The 13,415-nt window shown below is 42.9% G+C and overlaps 1 protein-coding gene across 9 annotated transcripts in view; it reads left to right on the forward strand.

Annotated features, from left to right (window-relative positions):
- LOC118402020 (zinc finger protein 521-like) overlaps positions 1–13,415 on the forward strand; it is a 172,175-nt gene that overhangs the window by 126,582 nt on the left and 32,178 nt on the right. For 7 of the 9 annotated variants that reach the window (XM_035799833.2, XM_035799834.2, XM_035799825.2 and 4 more), the window contains one exon: positions 5,010–5,141. In XM_035799833.2, coding sequence (XP_035655726.1) covers positions 5,010–5,141 — 132 coding nt within the window. The remainder of the gene's footprint in view (positions 1–5,009; positions 5,142–13,415) is intronic. The other 2 variants (XM_035799830.2, XM_035799832.2) reach the window with 1 other exon arrangement.

Here is a 13,415-nt window from a genome sequence, read left to right on the forward strand (position 1 = left end):
CACTAAGCCAGACACACACAGTAAGACAAAAGCTTGTCATGTGAGCTCATTCAGACACAACCAGCTTTAAATGTTTGTTTTGAGGTCGTAGTAGAGGATTCTCCTTGACAGGGTTATAAGGAGAAGAGGGCTGGCCATATGGTGAAATAGAGCATAAACATGCTCTGTATATAATAAATGAATAGACTCACTATGCTGTGTAACACATTTCCCATTGCCCTCCTAGAACAGCCCAGGTCGCTGGGTTGTATTGTCACTTTATATCGTATTACATGATATACAGTGGATAGTCTCCCTTATACTGTAGGCAGCTAGTCACCAAAACAGGTACAGATACCTCTAATTGTTTTATTACTATACTGTACAGTTACTATACTATACTGTAGCACATCTTAGCATAGACTACACTTCCCTTGTAAAGAATTAAACCAATAACATTTAACTTGGTATTAAAATGCTTTATTAACATTATTTTGCACATCTTGTTGTAATCGGCTGCAGGTTTCAGAAATGACCAGTTTTTTATAACATTGCCAAATGTTGTTAGTGGAGCGATCCAGCCCATGTTGTTAGTGGAGCGATCCAGCCCATGTTGTTAGTGGAGCGATCCAGCCCATGTTGTTAGTGGAGCGATCCAGCCCATGTTGTTAGTGGAGCGATCCAGCCCATGTTGTTAGTGGAGCGATCCAGCCCATGTTGTTAGTGGAGCGATCCAGCCCATGTTGTTAGTGGAGCGATCCAGCCCATGTTGTTAGTGGAGCGATCCAGCCCATGTTGTTTAATGTGTGCTTTGAGCAGCGGAACAACAATTGACCATAAAAGTACAAATGGGAAAGTCACTGGCAATGTGTAGGCGGGGGTTTTAAAACACTGGCATCTAGGTGGATCTGGGACGAATCTGTTCCGTTCATCTCAGGCCATTGTTGTTAAGGTGAGTTGCTTTGCCAGATCTGTGAGTTACGTTGCCAGATTTGCCCAAGGCCCATCCGGTAACCCCCCACTGATCCTCCAGGGCTTTAGATGGCCACAGCTGGTTAGGTGGATTGTGTGTTTCCGCGTCTGGTACCCTGGGCCCATGTTGTGGGCATTGGGCTGTAGAGACTGAAGGATGGGCCCTGGCCCTGGATAGGCACCCAGGGACCCTCCTTCCATCCCCCTTCACCCCCCTCTCGCTGGCCCCATGCCTGGACCCATGCTTCACGGGACAAGGGGATTTTGACAGAGTACAGGCCAAACTGCATGGATAGCAGAGTGCACTGGGTTTTTATTGGCGTGTAGTTCAGGAGATGGGCAGTTCGGTTCTGCAGAATGCTGAGTCAGCGGATCGTTGTGCAGCAAATGAGCAGTAGGGAAGGATCAGTGTCTGAACCAATGCCATTTATTTCAGCTATCAAGGTCTGAAATATCGGTCCGAGGTAATCTAATGTCAGGGAGAGACGTGTCATACATTCTAATGTGACAGGGGAATGGATGCAGACTCACAGTTGTTTTGGCCATTGCCTTGAGCAATATCTCATTTAATGTATTAAATATAACTCATGTATTAGTAATAACATGAAAACATGGGTATTCATCTTGGTTGAAAACCATGAGATTGAATTCAACAGTGGTGTTAAAATGCCATGGTGATAATAAAGGGAAGTGTGTAAACGTTGAGATGTTGAAACATCTATAATATTCTCACTTGCTCATATTGTTTATTATTAAATGTTGATTATAAAATGAATATGTTCCCACGCTTGGCTATTCTTACATTTTCCACTTCAATCTGTAAATTAGCCTATATGTTTATTATGAATTACATCTTTCCCTTTATCAAGCTACAGTAGCACTGCACCCTACAGCCCATTTGCCCACACCATGTCGCCCACAGAAATTAATTTGCGTGTTAGCCAATCAAAAAGAGCGATGCTTGCCATGTTCAAAGTGCAAGACCTCGCCTGTGCAATTAGGTCCCACACTGGCCATCCAATTTATGCCTGATGGGTCTAGATCACACATTATATTACTGTTGTATGAGCCACGAAAGTTATAGGCAGGAGCCTTTGACACAAATGTGTTGGAGCTCAATTAAATGGGGAAGGAGGAGAAAATAAATAATATATACTATCATTCAAAAGTTTGGGGTCACTTAGAAATGTCCTTGTTTTTGAAAGAAAAGCACATTTTTTGTCCATTAAAATAACATCAAATTGATCAGAAATACAGTGTAGACATTGTTAATTTTGTAAATGACTATTGTAGCTGGAAATGGCAGATTATTTATGGAATATCTCCATAGGTGTACAGAGACCCATTATCAGCAACCATCACTCCTGTGTTCCAATGGCACGTTGTGTTAGCTAACCCAAGTTTATCATTTAAAAAAAAGCTAATTGAACATTAGAAAACCCTTTTGTAATTGTGTTAGCACAGCTGAAACTGAAAAATGTTGTTCTGATTAAAGAAGAAATGAAACTGGCCTTCTTTAGACTAGTTGAGTATCTGGAGCATAAGAATTTGTAGGTTCGATTACAGGCTCAGAATGGCCAGAAACAAACTTGTCAATCTATTCTTGTTCTGATAAATGAAGGCTATTCCATAACTTGGATTAGCTAACACAACGTGCCATTGGAACACAGGAGTGATGGTTGCTGATATTGGGCCTCTTTACGCCTGTGTAGATATTCCATTAAAGAATCAGCCATTGTCGTGGTCGTCATAACGAGGAGACCAAGGCGCAGCGTGATAAGAATACATTCTTCTTTTAATTAAACGAACACTTAACAAACTAACAAAATAACAAAACGAACGTGAAGCTACAATAACAAGTGCTGACAGTCAACTACACAGACAATGACCCACAGAATACCCACAAAATACCCAAGGAATATGGCACCTAAACGATAAACAGCTGCCTCTAATAAGGAACCAATCCAGGCAACCATAGACATAAACACCTAGAATATAACAACCCTGTCGTGACGTTGTATTAGTTAATATGACGACTGTTGTTCATTGAATGATTAAAAGTTTCTAATTGCGTGATTATCTGAATCAAGCAATTATTAACTCATTAACCTGGGGCACCATGGGAAAACTAGTTTTTATTGAGTTTCTATTTCCCAAATTAACTCAAAGAATATCAAAATATTGATTTTACAACAGCCACGAATTAACCAGTTACGTCTACCAATCTCATTCTGAACGTCGTATAGCCCGTGAATCTGCGCGGACCCGGGTCTCACCAATGAGTTCGTACCACACCAATCTTAGTTGAGTATTTATTTACTAGAAAGCTAAAATGATGATAAAAGACACATAGACAAAACACATTATAGGCTATTGATTAGAACTTAGTATAATGGGCCAACACACTATGGCGCGTGTTACCCAAAATGGGGATTTAAAAGAGAGAGAGAAAAAGAAGGTACACGGACGCTCTGGACTGCCTAGGCGCACTATAGGCCTGGTGCGTGGTGCCGGCACTGGTGGTACCGGACTTGGGACACGCACCTCAGGGCGAGTGCGAGGAGCAGGAACAGGGCATACTGGACTGCCGAGGTGCACTATAGGTCTGGTGCGTGGTGCCGGCACTGGTGGTCCCGGGCTGGGGACACGCGTCTCTGGGCGAGTGCGAGGAGCAGGAACAGGGCGTAATGGACCCTGGAGGCACATTGTAGGCCTGGTGCGTGGTGCCGGAACTGGTGGTACCGGCCTGGGGACACGCACCTCAGGGCGAGTGCGGGGAGGAGGAACAGGGCGTACTGGACCCTGGAGGCTCACAGGAAGCCTGGTGCGTGGTGTTGGCACTGGTGGTACTGGGCTGGTGACACGCACCTCAGGGCGAGTGCGGGGTGGAGGCACAGGATACACTGGACCGTGGAGACGCATTGGAGATCCAGAACATAGAGCTGGCTCAATACGTCCTGGCTGGATGCCCATTCTAGCCCTGCAAATGCGAGGAGCTGGAATAGAGCGTACAGGGCTAGAATAGCTTACTGGAGACACCGTGCGCTCTATCGCATAACACGGTGCCTGACCAGTAACACGCTCCCCACAGTAAGCATGAGGAGTTGGCTCAGGTCTCCTACCTGACTCAGCCAATCTCCTCGTGAGCCTCCCCCAAAACATCTTGGGGCTGCCTCTCGGGCTTCCGTGCTAGCCGTGTACCTTCATATCGTCGCTGTTCCTCTATTCTCCGGTATTTTTCCTCGTAGTTTCACCATTCCCCTTTCGCTGCCTCTAACTCCTCCTTAGGACGGTGATATTCCCCCGGCTGTGTCCAGGGTCCTGCTCCATCTAATATCTCCTCCCAGGTCCATTTCCCCATTAATCGCTGTTCCTCCTTTTCACGCAGCTTGGTCCTTGTTTGGTGGGTTATTCTGTCATGTTCGCCGTAATGGAGGAGACCAAGGCGCAGCGTGATAAGAATACATCTTCTTTTAAATAAATGAAGAACACTTAACAAACTAACAAAATAACAAAACGACCGTGAAGCTACAATAACAAGTGCTGACAGTTAACTACACATAGACAATAACCCACAAAATACCCAAGGAATATGGCTACCTAAATATGGTCCCCAATCAGAGACAACGATAAACAGCTTGGCCTCTGATTGGGAACCAATCAAGGCAACCATAAACATATAAACACCCAAACTATAACAACCCCTAGACATACAAAACCCCTAGAATACAAAAACTACACAAACCACCCTCGTCACACCCTGACCTAACCAAAATAATAAAGAAAACAAAGATAACCAAGGTCAGGGCGTGACAGCTGTTTCCAGCTACAATAGTCATTTACAACATTAACAATGTCTACACTGTATTTCTGATCAATTTGATGTTATTTTAATGGACAACAAATGTGTTTTTCTTTCAAAAACAAGGGCATTTCTAAGTGACCCCAAACTTTAGAACGATAGTGTATATTCTGGATCCCTCTCTGCTATTTCTACTCAGATTATTCACCCGTCTAACTATGCTGTTTTGTGTGTTGTGTGGTCTCTTTTTCCTTAGAAGAGGGCCTGAACCATGAGTGTAAGCTCTGCAGTCAGTCGTTCGACTCGCCAGCCAAACTCCAATGCCACCTGATCGAGCACAGCTTCGAGGGCATGGGCGGCACCTTCAAGTGTCCTGTCTGCTTCACAGGTGAGTGCCTGCGTGCATGTGTGTGCTTGCACGTGTGTCCTCAGAGAGCCCCACCCACACAATTGCATTACAATGCAAAGCAATTTTCAGAAACCTCATTGTTTGTCTAAAATGGCAAATGGTTTTCTAAATGAGTATGAAAAGGTCAGAAAGGCAGGTCAGTCAAAGCTGAAAGCAGTTTGTTGCATGCATCTTAATATTTACTCAAATTGCCTCTAAATCAAGACCTGTCATGAGCAGAGGGATATAGGGTAGAGGAGGGGAGAGAGAGAATGGGGGAGAGGGCAAAAGAGAGGAAAAGAAGAAATAATAAGGAGGAAAAGAGTGTGCTAGAGTGGAATAAAGAGGAAGGGGGATGAAGGGAGTGAAGGAGGGAGAGTGAAGTGCTAATTGTGGATGTCGGTGGTGCTGATAGCTGTAATGATCTCATCTGTCTGTGTGCGTGGAGGTGGAAGGACCATACAGGACTCCTCCGGAGAGGATAACGCCCTCCTTCAGTGTCAACAGGGTTAACTATCTCTATAATGAAATCTGCAAAGTCGTTAACTTCTCCTCATTCTTTCTTTTCCCCCTCTCTCAGCTCTTTAGCTATACTCGTTATTTTTCACTTTTTTCCAATCCTCAGCTGTTTACTCACTTCACTCGTTTTTATCTCAGTGTTTTGTCATCAGTTAATATTTAGAATTGATCAGGTCTCATCATTTTACTTGTCTCATATTTTCACTCCTCCGCTCTTCTCCTCTTCATAAGCTTGTCCCATTGTCCAGCAGATGCTCACTCATTTGGCTTGTTTCTCTCGCTTTTTCTCAGTATTCACCCCTCCTCTCATACCCATCTCCTCTCATTGCTGTTTGGCCTTATCTCTCTTTTAGCAGCAGCTTATTGATATTTCCCCTCCTCCCCTTCTCCCCCCCTCCTCCCCCTGCCAGGGTCAGGCCGTTTAATATACAGAGCATGCTTTCTTCATCTGAGCTTTCATTTTCTACAGGCTGCTTTGACAGACAGGTCCCCCTTCTCCCTCTGCATCCATATCGATCACGGCAGCAGGCGCAGCAGAGAGAGGGATGCGGAGAGGGAGAGAGAGAGAGAGACAGAGAGGAGAGAGAGAGAGAGAGAGAGGATGAGAATGTGAGCGAGAGAGAGAGAGAGAGCCCTCAGGACAGTGGTGGTAGAGCAGACACACAGAGGCGGGGGACGAGGGGATGGATGGAAGTGGTGGACCATGGGGAGTATGGATGGAGAGACTGAAAGGCCTGCTACTGTTGAGAAAGGAGGGAGGGGACAGGCTGAGACTCAGATCACATTAGCCTCCTCAGGCATTTTCTGGATAGGGAGAAATGGGTTGGGGGCAGTTGTCTGTGAGACCCAGTCTATCCTTGAAAAAATTTATACCCATTAAGATGGACTCAGTGATACAAGTCTGTATCCAAATTATCCAGTTTACCCGGAGAGGCATGTCTGTCGGAGGGGAGTTATTCACCACCTGGATTCGGTCTTATGTAGTAACATTTGAATATTTTTTTTTACATTGGATAAAAGTAGAGACTCAGAGCTACAAAATGGTATATCATACACGTTTCATACACAATTGTTGAGGAAGAATGGGAAAGTAATTCTGCTTTGAAAGTTGATACACTTGTAAACTCAGTTTTGAGAAAAGGGCCTTTAAATGTTGTGGTACCTACTGGAGAGCTCTCCTTTGTCTACACACATTCAGCATTGTTCACACCCTCTTAAGCCAGCCCCACACATCTCTTTAAGGATTCACATGAAGTCATGTGCTAAACAGTGAGTGGAGTAGTAAAGTTAAGACTAATACTGGTAGTAGCCTACAATAAGGGAAATTCCAGGTAAACAGAAAGTGTCCAGATATTGCTAAATATTAAATTACACTTATTTATTTATTTATTATTGTCACCTTTATTTAACCAGGTAGGCAAGTTGAGAACAAGTTCTCATTTACAATTGCGACCTGGCTAAGATAAAACAAAGCAGTTCGACACATACAACAACACAGAGTTACACGTGGAGTAAGACAAACATACAGTCAATAATACAATAGAAAAATAAGTCTATATACAATGTGAGCAAATGAGGGAAGTAAAGGCAAAAAAAGGCCATGGTGGCAAAGTAAATACAATATAGCAAGTAAAACACTGGAATGGTAGATTTGCAGTGGAAGAATGTGCAAAGTAGAAATAGAAATAATGGGGTGCAAAGGAGCAAAATTAATTAATAAATACAGTAGGAGAAGAGGTAGTTGTTTGGGCTAAATTATAGATGGGCTATGTACAGGTGCAGTAATCTGTGAGCTGCTCTGACAGCTGGTGCTTAAAGCTAGTGAGGGAGATAAGTGTTTCCAGTTTCAGAGATGTGTGTAGTTCGTTCCAGTCATTGGCAGCAGAGAACTGGAAGGAGAGGAGGAATTGGTTTTGGGGGTGACCAGAGAGATATACCTGCTGGAGCGCGTGCTACGGGTGGGTGCTGCTATGGTGACCAGCGAGCTGAGATAAGGGTGGACTTTACCTAGCAGGGTCTTGTAGATGACCTGGAGCCAGTGGGTTTGGCGACGAGTATGAAGTGAATGCCAGCCAACGAGAGCGTACAGGTCGTAGGGGTGGGTATAGTATATGGAGCTTTGGTGACAAAACAGATGGCACTGTGATAGACTGCATCCTATTTATTGAGTAGGGTATTGGAGGCTATTTTGTAGATGACATCGCCGCAGTCGAGGATCGGTAGGATGGTCAGTTTTACGAGGGTATGTTTGGCAACATGAGTGAAGGATGCTTTGTTTGCGAAATAGGAAGCGAATTCTAGATTTAACTTTGGATTGGAGATGTTTGATGTGAGTCTGGAAGGAGAGTTTACAGTCTAACCAGACACCTACGTATTTGTAGTTGTCCACATATTCTAAGTCAAAACTGTCCAGAGTAGTGATGCTGGACGGGCGGGCAGGTGCAGGCAATGATCGTTTGAAAAGCATGCATTTAGTTTTACTTGTATTTAAGAGCAGTTGTAGGCCACGGAAGGAGAGTTGTATGGCATTGAAGCTCGTCTGGAGGGTTGATAACACAGTGTCCAAAGAAAGGCCAGAAGTATACAGAATGGTGTTGTCTGCATAGAGTTGGATCAGAGACCAGCAGCAAGAGCGACATCATTGATGTATACAGAGAAGAGAGTTGGCCCAATAGTTGAACCCTGTGGCACCCCCATAGAGACTGCCAAAGGCCCGGACAACAGGCCCTCCGATTTGACACACTGAACTCTATCAGAGATGTAGTTGGTGAACCAGGCGAGGCAATCATTTGAGAAACCAAGGCTATTGAGTCTGCCGATAAGGATGTGGTGATTGACAGAGTCGAAAGCCTGGGCCACTGCAGTTATCACAATTCAGGTCCACACATGTTTCCCCAACTCCGTAGTTGGCGAAGAAATGGAGCATGTAGTTGATGACTGTGCTGCTGCCTTTTGCTTGCTTGGACCAGCTCTCATTTTGATGGGGGGCATTGGACCATTCTCCTTGTATGACTGGTGGTGGTGAGTCAGGCGTGTTCTACTGATGCTTAAATACAAATTCCAGATACAAATATTTTAGCATTTATATACAATAGATGCGAAATGGCATTCTGAGAAAACATCACTAACATTACACACAATTCAATCATACACGATACTAGCAATACAAACCGATTGTCATAGCTAAAGTTAACCAAATAAATTAGGTTCAACAGTAACGTTAGCTAGCAAGCTAGCCATCTAACCAGAGCTAACTTTAGCTAGCTAATAGGAAGATTTAACTTTGGGTCTTTTGTTTAGACATGTCACGTTAACGTTAGCTAGCTAAAAAGTGAACTATAATCCCAATCCATAGAGTAACATTACTAGAAATACAAACAGATTGTCACAGCTAAAGTTATTCAAATAAATTAGGTTCAGCGTTAATGTTAGCTAGTAAGCCAGCAAGCGAACTCCAGCTGGCTAGCGAATCATACACGTAAATTAATGTTAGCTAGCAAGCTAGCCATCTAACCTCAGCTAATGTTAGCTAGCTAACAGCAAGCTTTAACTTAGGGTCTTTTGTTTAGACATGTCACGTTAACATTAGCTAGCTAAAAAATAAACTATAATCCCAATCCATAGAGTAACGTTACTAGCAATACAAACCGATTGTCATAGCTAAAGTTAAACAAAAAAGTTAGGTTCCTTGTTAACCTCTTGCTCCTACCTGGCACGCAGGCGTCCCATCTAGAGCAAATGCAAATGCGCTACGCTAAATGCTAAATGCTAATAGTATTAGTTAAAACTCAAACATTCATTAAAATACACATGCAGGGTATTGAATTAAAGCTACACTCGTTGTGAATCCAGGCAACAAGTCAGATTTTTAAAATGCTTTTCGGCGAAAGCATGAGAAGCTATTATCTGATAGCATGTAACACCCCAAAAGACCCGCAGGGGACGTAAACAAAATAATTAGCATAGTCGTCGCTACACAAACCACACAAATAAAATATAAAACATTCATTACCTTTGACCATCTTCTTTGTTGGCACTCCTAGATGTCCCATAATCACTATTGGGTCTTTTTTTTCGATTAAATCGGTCCATATATAGACTAGATATCGATCCATGAAGACTGTGTGATAAACGGAAAAAAATAGCGTTTCATAACGTAACGTCATTTTTTAAAATTCAAAAAGTCGACGATAAACTTTCACAAAACACTTCGAAATACTTTTGTAATGCAACTTTAGGTATTAGTACACGTTAATAAGTGATCAAATTCATCAGGAGGCGATGTCAATTCTATAGGTGTCTGTTTCGAAAAAATGTCTTGGAGAGAGCTCGACCAAAACATCCGGTCGGAGACCGGAGGGAATCGGTTCCCTTGATTCGGTTAGACCAATAATCAATTGCGAATCAAATGACAAGACTCTAGACAACGTGTGGAAGCTGTAGGCAGTGTAAACTCGGCCTAGTTTAATTCGGTTCACTTTGAACAATTCCTTGAAGTCGCGGATGGATATTTTTTTTTCCATTTTCAGTGATCATATTTTCATGCACTTTTCGATGAAACACACGTTCTGTTAAAGCCACAGCCGTGATTTAACCAGTTTCAGAAACATCTGAGTGTTTTCTATCCACACATACTAATCATATGCATATACTATATTCCTGGCATGAATAGCAGGGCGCTGAAATGTTGTGCGATTTTTAACAAAAAGCTGCGAAAAGCTGCCTGAATTCTCTACTTCCTTAAAAACAAAACAAAAATGACATACATTTTCATATTCCATCTATCGTCATGACCACCATTGTGGCTGACGGAAACCATTGTTCCAAAGTCCCTTTATTTCATGTTTAATGTTCTGAGGCTGGTTCTCCATATTAACAGGACAAAAGGAATGTGTCTGTGGCCTAAGATTTACCAGGGACGTGAGGGGTCATAAAAAACCCACATCTTCAGACCACTAGATCTCTCCTCCTCTGTTTGGGTTGAGAGATAATCTGTAGGGTTGTGGTCTCCTGTAACCTGACCTGATCAGGACAGTCATGACATAGTCCTTTACAACTTTTTCCCACTGACCTTTGTCGATAGCGCCCAATAAATTCAGGGCAGCAATGTTATTGAGAGCAGTAGCAACATACAGTGCCTTGTGAAAGTATTCGGCCCCCTTGAACTTTGCGACTTTTTGCCACATTTCAGGCTTCAAACATAAAGATATAAAACTGTATTTTTTTGTGAAGAATCAACAACAAATGGGACACAATCATGAAGTGGAACGACATTTATTGGATATTTCAAACTTTTTTAACAAATCAAAAACTGAAAAATTGGGCGTGCAAAATTATTCAGCCCCTTTACTTTCAGTGCAGCAAACTCTCTCCAGAAGTTCAGTGAGGATCTCTGAATGATCCAATGTTGACCTAAATGACTAATGATGATAACTACAATCCACCTGTGTGTAATCAAGTCTCCGTATAAATGCACCTGCACTGTGATAGTCTCAGAGGTCCGTTAAAAGCGCAGAGAACATCATGAAGAACAAGGAACACACCAGGCAGGTCCGAGATACTGTTGTGAAGAGGTTTAAAGCCGGATTTGGATACAAAAAGATTTCCCAAGCTTTGAACATCCCAAGGAACACTGTGCAAGCGATAATCTTGAAATGGAAGGAGTATCAGACCACTGCAAATCTACCAAGACCTGGCCGTCCCTCTAAACTTTCAACTCATACAAGGAGAAGACTGATCAGAGATGCAGCCAAGATGCCCATGATCACTCTGGTTGAACTGCAGAGATCTACAGCTGAGGTGGGACACTCTGTCCATAGGACAACAATCAGTCGTATATTGCACAAATCTGGCCTTTATGGAAGAGTGGCAAGAAGAAAGCCATTTCTTAAAGATATCCATAAAAAGTGTTGTTTAAAGTTTGCCACAAGCCACCTGGGAGACACACCAAACATGTGGAAGAAGGTGCTCTGGTCAGATGAAACCAAAATTAAACTTTTTGGCAACAATGCAAAACGTTATGTTTGGCGTAAAAGCAACACAGCTCATCACCCTGAACACACCATCCCCACTGTCAAACATGGTGGTGGCAGCATAATGGTTTGGGCCTGCTTTTCTTCAGCAGGGACAGGGAAGATGGTTAAAATTGATGGGAAGATGGATGGAGCCAAATACAGGACCATTCTGGAAGAAAACCTGATGGAGTCTGCAAAAGACCTGAGACTGGGACGGAGATTTGTCTTCCAACAAGACAATGATCCAAAACATAAAGCAAAATCTACAATGGAATGGTTAAAAAATAAACATATCCAGGTGTTAGAATGGCCAAGTCAAAGTCCAGACCTGAATCCAATCGAGAATCTGTGGAAAGAACTGAAAACTGCTGTTCACAAATGCTCTCCATCCAACCTCACTGAGCTCGAGCTGTTTTGCAAGGAGGAATGGGAAAAAATGTCAGTCTCTCGATGTGCAAAACTGATAGAGACATACCCCAAGCGACTTACAGCTGTAATCTCAGCAAAAGGTGGCGCTACAAAGTATTAACTTAAGGAGGCTGAATAATTTTGCACGGCCAATTTTTCAGTTTTTGATTTGTTTCATATCTTTATGTTTGAAGCCTGAAATGTGGCAAAAGGTTGCAAAGTTCAAGGGGGGCGAATACTTTCGCAAGGCACTGTATCTGCAGTTCTCCATGTCTAACATTATATCTTTAGAAAAAACTGCAGTAGAAAGGTTAATCTACGCATAACGAAAAGCTCATTTTATTGGCACAAGATGCTACACTGCAGATCAATCTGAAACTCATCTCTCGGCATGTCCAGCCCACACATTATCATGGCTAGTGGGAAGGTTCCTTACCTTTTCTTTGGCTAAACCAACTAGGCTCGTAATTTAACAACTTGATTCGTATTTAAAGATGGCATAAAAGTTTGTTATTAAGGCACATGAATGTTCACATGTTCGAGAAGGCATTTCTGCCAAAAAACCTCTCTCCTGTGAAGTCATGACTTGCGACATACGCCTAGTTTCCTGAATCGGGTCACAATTACACTGTAGTCTGGTGGAGGTAGATCCAATTTACAAAGCCAGGAGAATGGACAGACGATATAGGACCTGGTAATTAAAAACATAGGTAATATAGTAAAGATAGAAGAAGAAGACAACTTTGTGGAAAGCTACAGTACAGCTCTGCAAATGGCAAGTTTTAAATGTAAGATGAAAGGATGGAGAGAGGGAGGAGAAGGGGAAGAAAGCTGGGGAACGGAAGGAGGGTAAATGGGAGTGGAAGCGAGGGTATATTATATTATATAAGCGAGGAGAGGAGATGAGAGGAGAGGAGAGCAAAGAGGTCCATAAGCCCCTGGATGAGGAGATAGCATGAGGCTGACTCTCGCAGGACAGCTTTGACAGGTTTCAGAAGTGGGGGAGCCTGCAGCTAGAAGTGTCTGCTCTTCCCGCACCATTAGGAGCGGCTGCGAGGGGCTGCCAGGGAAAATGTGATTGGGAGTATTAAGACAAACAAAACAGGAGAAAGTGTTGTGGGTGTTCCCCCCTTTTGTCACAGTAGGCGAATGAAAGTCACAAAACTCCAGGATGTTCTTTGTCTTTTATTGGAAATAGAAAGTGATTTCTGTAGTCCATTCCTTTCATTCCTTCCATGAACTGCCAGTCTCTTCTGTTGTTGTATCAAACAAAAGTTTAAAAATAGCATCACAAATTAAGCTTATTACTAACAATGAAATGACATCAATCTGA

Source organism: Oncorhynchus keta, chromosome 23 (assembly GCF_023373465.1).
Source record: "Oncorhynchus keta strain PuntledgeMale-10-30-2019 chromosome 23, Oket_V2, whole genome shotgun sequence".
Taxonomy (NCBI): Eukaryota; Metazoa; Chordata; class Actinopteri; order Salmoniformes; family Salmonidae; genus Oncorhynchus; species Oncorhynchus keta.